At 51.6% G+C, this 14,565-nt stretch overlaps 1 protein-coding gene across 1 annotated transcript in view; it reads left to right on the top strand.

Annotated features, from left to right (window-relative positions):
* Positions 1-12,909, top strand: part of HS3ST3A1 (heparan sulfate-glucosamine 3-sulfotransferase 3A1) — a 37,995-nt gene extending 25,086 nt beyond the window's left edge. Inside the window, exon 2 of the mRNA XM_050981409.1 lies at positions 8,569-12,909. Within this exon, the coding sequence (XP_050837366.1) occupies positions 8,569-9,187 (619 nt within the window). The 3' untranslated portion in view covers positions 9,188-12,909. The remainder of the gene's footprint in view (positions 1-8,568) is intronic.
* Positions 12,910-14,565: the final 1,656 nt, after the last annotated feature.

Raw genomic sequence — 14,565 nt, 5'->3', positions numbered from 1 at the left:
CATAGCTCTAAACTCCATATAAAGTGTCAGCTACTGCCTTCACATTTTGGTCAGACAAAACAATTCCTCTGGGCCTGAAACTCAAGGGCACCCTACAGCCTCTGGCCCCAAAAAGTACAAGGAAAATTGAATTGGAGGGGAGAGCAAACTGGGGGAATAGGACTTTATTACCTGAAGCTGTAACTGGAGGATTAACACCTGATGTGTAAATGGAGCAAACTTAAAATTGTCTGAAAAACTCTTGAGCATTGTCCATCTTGGGTGTAGCTCCTCTTGGAGGCTTTGGAGTGCCCAGGGTGTGTCTATTGAAAGTTTTTAATAAATACCATAATAAATTGAAGGTCTTTAAAGGTCTTTAACAAGAGGGTCCCCCAGGTCCAGGTGGGGCAAGGTGCAGTCCTGCTCCCTCCAAGCCCAGGAGCAGCTCCTGTGAGGATGGCAGGGTGGATGCACCCCTGTAACACTTCAGGGGTGCCCTTAGGGAGGAAGAATGAGACTGAGATTTGTTTCTGTCAGGTGCTGGGCCATTTGTAGCCATTTTTGGGTCATCCCTCAGTCTTTGCTCTTTGAACTTTTCAGAGCACGTGCCATCTCCTGCTCTGTTCACATCCTGGCTGGGCACAAACCCCAGCCCACACAGGCACGCCTTTAAAACAAACAAAAATCACAGTGCAGGTGCCAAAACTGGATGGTTTAAGATTGTAATTGAGGAAGGTGAGGGCCAGGCTGAAGGGCTGTGCTGGTGCCTTCAAGGCTGTGGCTCCTGGCATCCTTCTGTGGGATGGAAAGAGGCTGGGAGCTCCCTCTCCACGGTGCAGTGGACAAACAGGCAAGGACTTGCCAGCAAAGCTCTGCTTTAGGGGGTGCTGGGTTCATGGATTTGTGTCCAGCCACATCCTCAGCAGGGACTGGCCCTCCTGTGTGGTGGGATGGCAGAAGGGAGCTCTGGATTTGCACTTGCAAGGGATGTAAATGGATCATAATAAAATCCTCCTTTGGCCTGACATGACAGCGAGGGGAGCCAGCAGGTTGTGATGAAGAATCCCTTTTTATTTGGGAATGGCATTGAAAATGTGATGAAATCACTCTGAGCCTGGTTTTCTCCCTTGTAAGAATCAGCTGGTGCTGCAAGAATTTGGCAAAAGGCTCCTGCCTGAAATGTGGAGCTCTGCCCACTGCTGGAGTTAAACTGACCATGGTGCTGGGGAGAGCAGGGGTGATGAGTGTTGGGTCCAGGTCTGATGGGACAGGAGGAGTTTGTGCTTGACTTCCCCCCTCACTGGAGCTGCTGGGAGTGCCCTAAGGCTGGGTTAAAGAGCTCCTGGCCAGCCCAGGGGATGTCACACCACGGGGAGTGACACCAAGCACTGCTGAGTAGCTGATGAACCCAGCCCCAGCCCCAGCCCTGGCACAGAAAGATCCTTTAGAAGATGCCTGGTGGTGTCTCCATTCCCATACCAAGGATGGACACATGTTGAAGGGGCTGTGACCAAGAGCCCTGGGACTCTTCATCTGTTCCTGGTGGGCAGAGGGCTGGGATTTACCAGCAATTAGCCACTGGAGAGAAAACAGCTCTGAAACACCCTTCTCCAAAGGGCACCTGGACAGCCCAGAGGAGCTGGAGGTGCCACCTGTGATTGCCTCAGCTCAGATGAGTTTCTTGTTCCAGCAGAGAAAATCAATGGCTTGCAGGGCTAAGGACACCAGGGAGTTTCTGCTTGTCAATAGCACTTAGGCACTGCTGCTCTCCAGATGTGCTTTCCAGCAGGGTGGGTTTTTTGGGAACCTCTTGGCACAGATTCCTCTCCCAGACTGGGATGCTGGGACATGGGGATCACCTGTGAGCACAAGGAGGTCCCTGGGCAATGTGCTCCCCACTACCTGCTGCCCTCAAAGCAGCAGCCCAGCCTGTCAATAATTCATCAGAGCAATTAGACAGAGGGTTTGCGTGCTGTAACGAGCTCTGATCCACACGCTCTGCATCCCAGGAGAGCAGGGGCAGGAGCTGAGCACGGGAGGCACAGCAGGGCACGGGGCTGCTGAGCAGAGCCCCCTCCTTGTGTGCAGCTGCTGCCCCGAGCTCTGCAGCCAGGGCAGGGACACCACGGGCAGGGACACCAAGGGCAGGGACACCAAGGGCGGTGACACCAAGGGCGGGGACACCAAGGGCAGGGACACCACGGGCAGGGACACCGAGGGGAGTGACACCAAGGGCAGGGACACCAAGGGCGGTGACACCAAGGGCGGTGACACCAAGGGCAGGGACACCAAGGGCAGGGACACCACGGGCAGGGACACCAAGGGCGGTGACACCAAGGGCAGGGACACCAAGGGCAGGGACACCACGGGCAGGGACACCGAGGGCAGGGACACCAAGGGCAGGGACACCAAGGGCAGGGACACCACGGGCAGGGACACCACGGGCAGGGACACCACGGGCAAGGACACCGAGGGCAGGGACACCGAGGGCAGTGACCCCAAGGGCAGGGACACCAAGGGCAGGGACACCAAGGGCGGTGACACCAAGGGCAGGGACACCTGTCTCCCTGTTCTCTAAGTTCTTCCAAGCCTTCTGATGTTTACATTCTTCTAACAAACCTTCTCACGTGCTTTTCTGTAAATAATTATTGTTCTATGTTCTCTTCTGGAGGAGGAGGAGAAATGTGATGGGCTGTTGGTTTGTCCAGTGTCATTGGAGAGGTGGCACTGTCACCCTCCAATCCACTGTCACTTTTAAAAATCTATAAATATTAAACTAAAAAATTAACCTGCCCTTCTTCTCACCTTGGAGATTCCAGTGTCCACATAGTTTTATTTTGTGTCCTAGAGCAACAGTGCCCACAAGGGCAGTGACCCCAAGGGCAGGGACACCAAGGGCAGGGACACCAAGGGCAGGGACACCAATCAGACAATCACCTGTTGGTAAACAATCTCCAGACCACTTTCCAGAGCAGCAAACACAGGAGCAGCAATCAGATAATTATGGTTTTCATTTCTCTCTGAGGCTTCTCAGCTTCCCAGGAGAAGAATCCTGGGCAAAGAGGATTTTTCAGAAAATATGACAGGGACAGGAGGAAACTCACTGCCCTGGGCACAGGGACCATGCCAGGGGGGCAGGGCAGCCCCCTCAGCACATCCTGAGGGAACAAAAATCCAGGGATTGTTTCCTGACAGTGGGAGTGAGGCAGTGCTGCTGGACACCTTTCTGACCACAGGCAAGGGAAAAACCACAAATATTTCAGCAGGTGACACCCTCATCCTGCATGGCTTGCTGTGCTTCCTTGGGGGTGGAAGAGCAGAGGCAAAGGAAATCCCAAGGCCCTTGGCTTGTCTTGTGAGGTGCAGCATCCTCTGAGAGGTGGCAGTTGTATCACAGATCCCTCCAATAACACCAGAATTTCCCTGAGCTCTATCTTTGTGCCGAGAGGATGCCTCTGCAGCAGGGAGAGCAGACACCCAGGGCTCCTTGTCCTCTCCCAGGGCTGTTCCTGCCTCTTGCTTTGCTCCAAGCTCAGCTTAATCCATCCTCATTAAAATCAGTGGCAAGAGTGTCCTTTTGCTGTTGGGTTTGATTTTACATCCAACACCACCGTGACTGATTTCCTTTTTCCCTTGCAGACCTCTCTGATCTTTTGCCCCTCTCCTTTCAGCTTCCTCACTCTCACAGCTTTTCTTGGAAGTTTTTTTTTTTTTCTAATTTCTCTCAGTTTCCTGAAATGCATCTTTCCACGTATTGATTTCACCTGAGATCTGAAGGAAGGCAGAGCAGGGCTCAGCTGACTCCCATGCACACTCACAGCTCATCAAAGCAAATCCAGAGCCTTGTGAGAGCTGCTGGGGCAGCACAGCCCCTGGGCTTAGCAGCTGGCCTCATGGGAGGGAGGAATTAATCTCTTTAGGCAGCATTTTTGAATTTATACATCCATCCATGCTCCTGGTTAGATGGAGTTATCACTCTTGCTAGAGCATCTTTCTTTTCAATCATCTCCTGAACATGCTGTAATGGCACTTCTGGGAGTGTGGGCTGGAGCTGGGGGAAGGGGAGTGCTTGTGAGAGCTGGTTTTGGGTTTTTATAAATTCCACTTGCAGAGTCACTGCTTAAAATGATATGGAAGAAAAAGAGAGATGGTGGGGTGTGGGAACCCAGGACATCCCTCTGGCTGCCCTGGAGGACTCCAGACCCTGCCAAGGGGCTCAGAGACCTTGGCACAGAGCCAAAGACACCTGTGCCTTGGATTTTAGCCCATGGAAACAATTACCAGCCTTATATGAAGATTTACAAGCCACGAGAGTTTAAGTAGAATAATAGTTTGTCACGGGGTGGAAACGTAGAATTTTGGGGTTTGGAATGGGGGTTCAGGAGTCAAGATGGAGGAATCTGGGAGTGCCTTGTCCTTCTTCTTGTCCTCCATCTTCTGCTGGGATGGTGGCACTTCTGGAGACAGACTGTCTAACAAAGGTGATAGGGATTGGGAAATTATTGTAAATAAAGCACAGCTAGTTCTTAGTATAAAAATCCAACAGCAGCCCAAGGGCAGGGACTGAGCCACAACCCGACCTGCTGGACAGAGCTCAGCAGGGCAGAGAGAGAATGGAACAGATAAGAGACAATAAACAACCTTGAGAAGCAGAACCAAAGAATCCTGACTCCTTCTTCCATCCCAGGGCTGGGAAAAAGAGATTTTCTGACACCTCAGGGTCATCTCGACCACAGAGACTCCGAGAGTGGGAGGAGAAGAAGAAGAAGATGGAGAGGATGAGTTGCTGGTGGCAGCAGAGGCCCAGGGAGCAGCACACACCCCTGTGGGGCTGTGAGTGAGGTTGCACCAAGCCAGGATGCTGGCTGTGCCTCAGTTTCCCTGTCCTGCTTGTTTGCTAGCTCAGTGATGGAGAAGGCTCTGTGTTCCCCCAGGGCTGCCAGCCCTGTCACATGCCTGTCACCACCGTGGCTGGCTCCTTCCTGGAGGCAGAATTCTGGCACTGTTTCTGAGGAGAAGTCAGAGATGAAGCAAGCCCCCTCAGACAGTTCATTTTCCCTCTCTGCCCCACCCTCTCTAGAGGGTCCCATCCACCCCGTGACCTTGTTGCGTTTCTGGGAGCAGATCTGACCCTTCCTTTCCCTTTTCCACAGCACCCAAGGCTGATTGCAGAGCTGTGGGGCTCTTTCAGAAGGAGCAGCATTTTTTAAATAACAGTTTTCCCTGCAATGACCCCTTCAGTGGCACCTCCTTAAAAAACAGCACAGACTTCCTTTCCCACCACTGCCTCAGGCTGGGGTCTCCAAATCCCAGCCAGACCCTGGACATTTCTCCAGAGGAAAATCGAGCTGCAGCAAAGCTGCTGAGCATGGAAAAGCTAACAGAGGCAGATTTGCCCTTTGCAGTTTGCTTTAAGGTGTTTGTTATCACATCCATTGGCAGCTCATCCCGAGCCATGAAAGCAGAGAGGGCCCCTGGGTGCTCTAACACCACATTCTTGGCAGGGTGATTCCCTTTGTCTTCACATCTTCAGGATGTGTGGGAGATCTTCCATCCTCCTCAGCTTGCTTATTCCTCAGCCTGAAGGTCCCAAATTCTTGGAGTTTCCCCCAGACAGAAACCCTCAGCAAAGGTTTGACTTCTCTGGGAGCACATCTTAGCTCAGCCCCGGTGTTGGGTGGCTGCAAAGGGAATTGCTTTAGGGAGGGCCATTCCTTGCTCTCTCATTTGTAACGTAACAGCCTGGGGTTTGGTTATTACTGCTGTTTTTAGCTGCTGTTGGCTTTTCATTGTTGCCTTTTTTTGATAGATGGGTTCAATTTTGCTGGCATATTGTTCAGGTTTGCAAAGCAGATGTTGCTGCAGCAGGATGGTGGCAGGGAGCAGTTCATCAACGCGGGGTCACAGCCAAGGGGGCAGGGTGTGGGGGCTGCAGCTGCCAGGAGAGCTGCTGGTGGCATCGTGGTGACCCTCCCTGGGGCTGCAGCCACCCCCCAGGCATCCCCCAGCCCCCCTGGGAAGGACAGGAGCGTGGGAAGATCAGCTGTGGAGAGGGAATCTGCTGAGGATGGATTTGTGTGTCACCACGTGGTGGGAATCTGGTGTTTTGTAGATGCTCTTGAGAAAGCTGACCTAGAACAGAGGGTGGGCAGAGTCCCAGAACAAAGCAGGGATTTATTCCAAGGATCTCCTCCATGGATCCACCTTGGGCAGCACCAGAGCCCAGCCAGGGCTGCACCCAAGATGACCCAAAATGGCCCCAAAATGCCCGGCCGGGCACGGGGTCTCTCCCTGGGATCAGCTCTGCTCCATTCCCACCTTGCAGTTCATTGTCCCAGCCCAGCTTTAGCCCATCCAGTCCCACCCTTGTTTTTCTCTCTCCAGCCCACGGGGTTTGTGCTCCTGGCCTGAGATTGGGATCATTTGTCCTTGGTGCCCAGCTGGAGCAGGAATTGTTTTGTCTCCCTGCTCTGTGCACAGAGCTCACCATCCCATAATATGAAGCTCAGACCCACACACTAAAGCAGCACAGAGTCTGAGAAATAGAAAAGCCAAACCTGAGGCATCAGTGGGTCTGGGAGTGGTGCAGGAGTGATGAGTGTGAGGGTGGGATGTGGTGTGGCATGCAGGAGGGATGAGGAGGACAGGGAGAGGAGCTGGCAGTCACCTGCTCCTGTGGCTCCTACACCTTCCTGCTGTGCCTTGTTTCACATGAAGGAGCTCAGGGTATCCAACCACCAAATCCTGTGGCTCCTCAGCAAATCACACCCAATCCTGGCCCAGGAGGGCTCTGAATTCTCAAGGGGACCATGGAGCAGATGGACCCTGGCCCAAGCCCCAAACCCCTTCCCACTTCACTCCAGGGGAGCTTCCCAAAGCAGCTGCTGTGTGGGAAGTCTTTGGGTGAACAAAAGAAATTGCTGAGGTCAGGGGGCTGAGGTTGCACATTTTTATGTGGCACCAACTTGCTGCCTCCTTGGAAATCCCAAAAAATAAATTCTTGCATCCTGTCCCTTGAAAATTCCCCTGTCCTACAGGAAGGGAGTGTTGTTACTCCAGGAGTTCACTGTTATTCCAGGGAATTTAAGCCTCTGTGCAGGAAACCCCAATGTGGGCAGGGAGGAATTTAAAGGGGAAGGGCATTAGGATGGTTGAGATGGGCTGTGTTCCTGCCACTGCAAGGAGGGAGGTGGGATCCCACACAGAGGGGAGGGCTTGAACAGGCAAAATTAATTTGGGCTTGGAACACAAACTCTGTGAGGAAAACTGAGGGAGCTGGGGGTGCTCAGCCTGGAGAAAAGGAGACTCAGGGTGCCCTCATCACTCTCCCAGCTCCTGAAAGGTGCCTGTGCTCAGCTGGGGCTGGGCTCTGCCTCCAGGAACTGACAGAACCAGAGCTCACAGCCTCCAGCTGCACCAAGGGAAATCCAGGTTGGATATCAGGGAAAAGTGTTTTCCAGAAAGGTGATAAAGTTCTGGAATGGCTGCCCAGGGAGGTGGTGGAGTCCCCATCCCTGGGGGTGTTTAACAAAGCCTGGATGTGGCACTGGGGGCCAGGGTTTAGTTGAGGGGTTGGGGATGGGTTGGACTCGATAATCCTGAAGGTCTCTTCCAACCTGGTCATTCTGTGAATTCTGCAAACACCTGAGCTCCTCCTTGATTTCCCACTTTGTTTCACTGCCCATTTACCTGGAATTAGACCTGAATTCACACAAAATTCACGGAATCACTGGGTTGGAAGAGACCTCCAAGACCATCCAGTCCAACCCAGCCCCAACACCTCAACCCAACCCTGGCCCCCAGTGCCACATCCAGGTTTTGTTAAACACCCCCAGGGATGGGGACTCCACCACCTCCCTGGGCAGCCATTCCAGAACTTTATCCCCTTTCTGGAAAACACTTTTCCCTGATATCCAGCCTGTATTTCCCTTGGTGGAGCTCCAGGCTGTGTGCTCTGGTTCTGTCAGTTCCTGGAGGGAGAGCCCAGCCCCAGCTGAGCACAGGCACCTTTCAGGAGCTGTGAGAGTGATGGGGGCACCCTGAGTCTCCTTTTCTCCAGGCTATGGCTCTCCTGACAATAAAAGCAAGGAGGGAAGGGCTGGGCCAGAGGCAGGAGGACCATCAGAGGCTCAGGACTATCCTGCCCTTGATCCCCAGAACCCCCCCAGAGCTCTGCCCACATCCAGCTCCCCGACCCCACCCAGGGCACTTTTATTGTAAATCAAAGGTGACTCCAACGAAGGGGAGAGAGAATGATGCATCTGACTCCATTGATATCAGAAGGCTAATTAATTACTTTATTATACTGTAAACTGAATCTGCCAGGCACTCACTCTTGCTCACAACTGCACCCATCTCTGATTCTCTCTGACTGTCCCCTGACAGTCCCACACACACCTGGCCCTGACAGGCCAAAGGGAACAAAACATCCTCACTTTGGGCAAACCATCTCCACATTGCATTCTGCTTTGGCACAGCAAGAGGGATAACAATTGTGTTTTCCTTCTTCCCTGCTTGTCTCAGCTGCTCAGAGGGCAGGTGAATACCGCACACTTTGGCACTGACATGTCCCTCGTTCCCCCTCTGCAGGGAGCTGATGCCCAGGACACTGGAGGGGCAGATCACCATGGAGAAGACCCCCAGCTACTTTGTCACCAAGGAGGCCCCAGCCCGCATCTCCTCCATGTGCAAGGGCACCAAGCTGATCGTGGTGGTGCGGGACCCCGTCACCAGAGCCATCTCGGACTACACCCAGACGCTCTCCAAGAAGCCTGACATCCCCACCTTTGAGAGCCTGACCTTCAAAAACAGGACTACAGGCCTCATTGACACCTCGTGGAGCGCCATCCAGATCGGCATCTACGCCAAGCACCTGGAGAACTGGCTGCTGCACTTCCCCATCGGGCAGATCCTCTTCGTCAGCGGGGAGAGGCTGATCCGCGACCCCGCGGGGGAGCTGGGCAGGGTCCAGGACTTTCTGGGCCTCAAGAGGATCATCACGGACAAACACTTCTACTTCAACAAAACCAAGGGCTTCCCGTGCCTGAAGAAGGCAGAGGGCAGCAGCAAACCCCACTGCCTGGGCAAGACAAAAGGCAGGACCCACCCTGACATCGACCAGGAGGTGGTGCAGAGGCTGCGGGACTTCTACAGGCCCTTCAACATGAAGTTCTACCAGATGACAGGGCAGGACTTCGGCTGGGACTGAGGCTGGAAGAAATAATTTAAGAAAAGGAAAATATAATATAATATATATCTATTTTTTTTACCTATCAGTAGAGAGGCTGGGGGGGGAAATACGGGAAAAAAAATAATAATAGCTGTGCTGAAACACACTTTGCTTTTTTTCTTTTTTTTTTTTTTTTTTTACACTGCTTTGTTTCCTTTCTTGTCTCAGAGAAGAAGGGTTGTGTAGACCAGAAAAGGAGGTTGTGGAGGACAGCCTGGTCCTCCTGACACCAGCAGCTTCCCTCAGTGGGCACAGCCTCTGGAAAAAACACAGGTGCAAAGTTTTCAGCAGTGACAGGGGTGCTTGGGGTAGCTCAGAGCCTTCCTGAAAGTTCAGCCAGGTTTTGGTTGCAAGGGCCATTTTGGCCAGACCTCACCACTTTTGACAATAAAACAAAGGTGGCTTAATACCTAATTTGGCTTTCCAAATGTTACCTTGGGGGATTTTTTATTGCATGAAACATTTGGTGAATTTTGCTTCCACTTATCCAATTTTTTTTTGTTTTACTTTTACCCCCCTTAAATCAAGCTCTTTTCATCAGCCAAGCTTATTTTTCCTCTTAAGGAAGCCAAAACCAATAATCCTTTGTTTTGTTTTGAGAGAAAATAATTTTGGTAGCCAAAAGTGAAAGAACACAAATGATTCTTTTGACTCTCTAATGAAAATTGCCAGGTAGTCAAAAGCCTCATTCACAGGAGCTGGCTCTAAACCAGGGCTCCCCATTGCCTCCCTTTTGCTCCTCTGACTGCAAAATGGTGTTCTGAGGGGTTTTCTTCCCTAAGAGGGGCCCATCTGAAGGGATTTTGGGGATGGGAAGGAGGTTTCCCACTGAGATGATGCTCATGGCACACCCTGAAGGTGTTTGGGGTACCCACCCTCCCACCAGGCATGTGCAGGAAACTTCTTGGTGTCCAAGACGTGGGGTAAGCCATAATGATGAATGCTTTGAGTTGGGCCAGTCTTAAATAGGCTGGAGGAAGGGTTGGTTGGGAAAAGGTGAGCAAGAATCATGTCCAGAAAAAGGAATGAGAAAACAATAGTTCTTTCCTGAAGGAGAACTGGCTGTGTCCCCTCCCAGCAGGGTCAGCTCTCCTGGCTGTGTCCCCTCCCAGCAGGGTCAGCTCTCCTGGCTGTGTCCCCTCCATCAGGGTCAGCTCTCCTGGCTGTCCCCTCCCAGCAGGGTCAGCTCTCCTGGCTGTGTCCCCTCCCAGCAGGGTCAGCTCTCCTGGCTGTGTCCCCATCCATCAGGGTCAGCTCTCCTGGCTGTGTCCCCTCCCAACAGGGTCAGCTCTCCTGGCTGTGTCCCCTCCCACAGGGTCAGCTCTCCTGGCTGTCCCCTCCCAGCAGGGTCAGCTCTCCTGGCTGTGTCCCCTCCCAGCAGGGTCAGCTCTCCTGGCTGTCCCCTTCCAGCAGGGTCACCTGTCCTGGCTGTGTCCCCTCCCAGCAGGGTCAGCTCTCCTGGCCGTGTCCCCTCCCAGCAGGGTCAGCTCTCCTGGCTGTCCCCTTCCAGCAGGGTCAGCTCTCCTGGCTGTCCCCTTCCATCAGGGTCAGCTCTCCTGGCTGTCCCCTTCCAGCAGGGTCAGCTCTCCTGGCTGTCCCCTCCCAGCTCCTGGTGCCCATCCAGGAGGAGCAGGAGAAGCCTTGATGCTGTGTCAGACCTGCTCAGCCCCAATGAAAACACCCCTGGGTTGTCAGTGCTGTTCCCAGCACAAATCCAAACCACAGTGCCACGAACAAACTGAGCCCTACCCCCCCAAAACCAGCAGACAGATACAAACATCCCTTTCCAGTGTGATGGTTTAAAAATCAATACAGTTATGCTGCTGTTTTCTCCCACACAGTCCCATTTGCACTGCCATAAAGCAGCTTTATAGGGCCACAGACTGCTCTCCCCACCTTGCACAAGTGCAGCAGCACCAAGCATTTTTCACAGCTGAAATCTGCACCTGCCACCAGATCCCTGCCATTAAATCAGCAGAGCCTTGAGATGTGCACAAGCCCATCAAATGTGCCTTTAAAAACTCCTCCCAGCACATCAAGGAATACTTTCCCCTAAATGCTTCAGTTTCCAGGGGTTTGAATGCCTTGTTGCACACCTTGTAAAGCTATTTAGGGATCTGGGGCTCTGATTGATTGGTTTTGATCTGGGCCATAAGTAGTTTTGAAAATCCCTCCACATATGAACAATGGCTTTTAAAAAGAGGTCATGCAACCAAATTGCTTTGAACTCTAATAACATTTAAGCCTCTAAACTCTTTAGGCTTATTTGAAAATCCAGCCATGAAGTTTAGATTATTTTAACCTAAGAAGAATTGGAGGTAAACTATTGAAAACCACATCCCTCCTGGGCCTGCAGTGCTGAGCATGTGTATTGGAGGAGAAATCAAAAGTAGCTATAAATAAAAAGTGTTTTTCTTTAAAAAAAAAAAAAGGCAGAAAAATCTAAACATTAACTATGAGAAAATAATTAGGTTATTAAAGTGCTTCTGGTCTCAATAATCAAATTTGCCATTAGGCACTGATGAAGCTCAAGCTTATCCACAACACAACATTTGGATTTTAGAACAAAATCCAAAATTTTGATTTGTTTTGAGGGGGGAAAAAAAACCAACCCACACCGACCTTTCTATCAGCATCAGGTGCCAAACTGATGATAAATTTTACACAATGAGGGTGGTGAGGCCTGGGCTGCCCAGAGTGGTGGATTCCCCATCCCTGGAAGTGTCTGAGGCCAGACTGGATTTACAGCAGCCTGGGATGGTGGAAGGGGTCCCTGGAATGAGATGAGCTTTGTGGTGGGTTCCGACCCAAACCATCCCCTGGTTCCCTGATCTTTGAGGAGACAGACACAGCCACAGAAGGCAGCACAGCTCTCCTGCACTGAGACCTCAGGAGTGTTTCCTGGGAGGTGCTGAGCACCAGCATTGCCCCAAAGCCCTCAAAAATCATTTTTCCCCCTCTGCTGTTGACATGCTTTGGCACAGGCTCGTAGAGCCCAGCTCATTGGGGTGAGATCTCCCTTTAACCCACCAGCAGCAGCTTTCAGACAGACCTGGAGGGTGGGGAAGCTCTTTGCTCTCTTTTTCCACTGAATAAAAAATCAGAGAAATGATGTTTTCTTTACCTGTGCAGTCTGGCAAGGCAATACCAGGTGTGTCTGCTGCTGTGAAATCCATCCCTGCCGTTCCTGGCAGGGCAGGGATGGGGCTGCTGTGCCCCTGGTGTCCTTGGTGCTGATTTTGTGCCACGGGGAATTTCCTCAGCTGCTGTGGAAGTGCTGCCACTCCATGATCTACAGAGATAAAAGGAGTTTATTCACCATGGGGATCAGCCTGTGAGACTCCTCTGCCTGATGCCAGGGTGGTGCAGCACTAAGGAGTCAAATTCCCAGCAGGATTTGGCCTTTCCTGCCCTGCACAGGGTGATTCTGCCTTGCCCTGGTTCCCAGCTCTCCCACATACACACTTCACACCATCAAGTCTCCAGGTGAAGGGGAGACATTGCCCATTTTCCTAACCATTAAAACATTCCTTGATTGTCTGCAGCAGCTTCTGGGTTTTCTCTCCTCCCTCCCCTTCCCTTGGTGATACTGTCATCCTTCTCCTTTTGGTGCTATTTCAGTGTGGAAAAAAAAAAAAAAAAGAATTTAATTTAATTTGAGAATGAAAAAGCACACATTTAATAAAGTTTACGGGTACTGAGAGGCTGTGCTCTCTTTTTGCTGGTGGCAGCAACCTGGAAAGAAGGGGCAGGTTAATGGAAAAAGGTGGGAAAACCACAAAATTACCCATTTGTGTCTGATTTTAGTCTCCTAAACCTTACTCCCTCCATGGCTGTGCCTTCTGTGAGCTCCCCAGTGGCATCCCTGGCACTGTTCCCACGACCTCTTGTCTTGCACCACATCAAGGTCAATGCCATACTCCTTTCTTTAATTGGCAAAAAAATCCTCAAAAATTCAGGTATCCCTCAAAGATTCAGCTCTCCCTGTCTCCCCCAGTGCTCACCCCTTTGCTCTCCCTGGCCCTGCCACGTCCACAGCATTTCTCCTCTGAGTTGGAAGAATTCCTGCTTGCCCTGACCTGGGTGGTTCAGGATTGTCCCAGCTCACAGTGTGTGAAACCCGAGGGGAAAGGAATTCCTCAAGAAATATATACAGTGGGGAAGCCCCCCCTGTATCAGGTTTGCTGTGTGGTCAAGTAAAATGATATTCTATTTACTTTTTTAGATGTATAAACAGATTAAGTCCCAGGGAAAATATGCTCCCAAACTTCATAATATTTTATTAAACCACTGAAGTTTAATATAATCTTTTGGCTTCCACAGAAAAATTTTCCATTTCTTTTCTGAGCACCTTTGATTTTATTTTCTTTTAATTACGGTTATCCGGAGTTAACAGCCTGGGGTTTGCACTCCACCCAGAAAGGACTATCCAGATTAGGAGTGGGGAATTCTGCTGAAATACAGAAACACCCATGTGGTGGTAAGAAGTCAATGACACCAGGGCAGAAAACTCTGCAGAAACCAACGTGCAGAATTCATTCCCCTCAGCCAGGCAGTAACAAGGCTGCACTCCCCAGCTCACAGCATTTATTGCCTAAAATATTGGCCAGATGTGGCTTTTGTGAAGAGTTGTACCTCCCCCATCTTCTGCATGTCCATGCTGCTTTTCCATCCTGGGGAAAGCTCTCCTGAGCTCAGCTCCAGCCCTGCCCTGGGGCTCAGCACTCATGGGCACAGCCCTGGATCATCCATCGGGGTGGGAAGCTGCAGGAGAAGGCCAGCACCACACTGAGCACACAGCTTGGCCCCTGACCCTCCAGTTGTGCTGGCCAAGGAATGCCCCACAGGCAGCCTGGCTCTGGGGGAAAGCTGCTGGGAGCCAAGCAAAGCCCCTCAGGAAAGAGCCAGCACCTGCATTTCCACGCTGTTAATTAGGATTAATAATGGCCATCATGGTGTTGGGGTTCTTTTCCAGCTGTGTGGATTCTGGGGGCCAAATCTGCTGGTGTGAGCATTACCTGAGGTGCTCAGTGCAGCAGAGGGGCTTCAAATGTTGCTTGTCAGCCCCTCCAATGTGTCCCTGCAGCTCAGATCAACTTCTGGAGATGGAGATCAGCCCTGGAAATTGAATCAGTCCTGGAGATGGAGAGGAACTCCTGGAGATGGAGAGGAACTCCTGGAGATGGAGAGGAACTCCTGGAGATGGAGATCTGCCCTGGAGATGGAGAGGAACTTCTGGAGATGGAGATCAGCTCTGGAGATGGAGATCCTGGAGATGGAGATCAGCTCTGGAGATGGAGAGGAACTCCTGGAGATGGAGATCAGCTCTGGAGATGGAGATCAGCCCTGGAGATGGA

The sequence above is a fragment of the Serinus canaria genome, chromosome 18 (genome assembly GCF_022539315.1).
Source record: "Serinus canaria isolate serCan28SL12 chromosome 18, serCan2020, whole genome shotgun sequence".
NCBI classification, from domain to species: domain Eukaryota; kingdom Metazoa; phylum Chordata; class Aves; order Passeriformes; family Fringillidae; genus Serinus; species Serinus canaria.
This window is presented reverse-complemented; position numbering and strand designations above follow the sequence as displayed.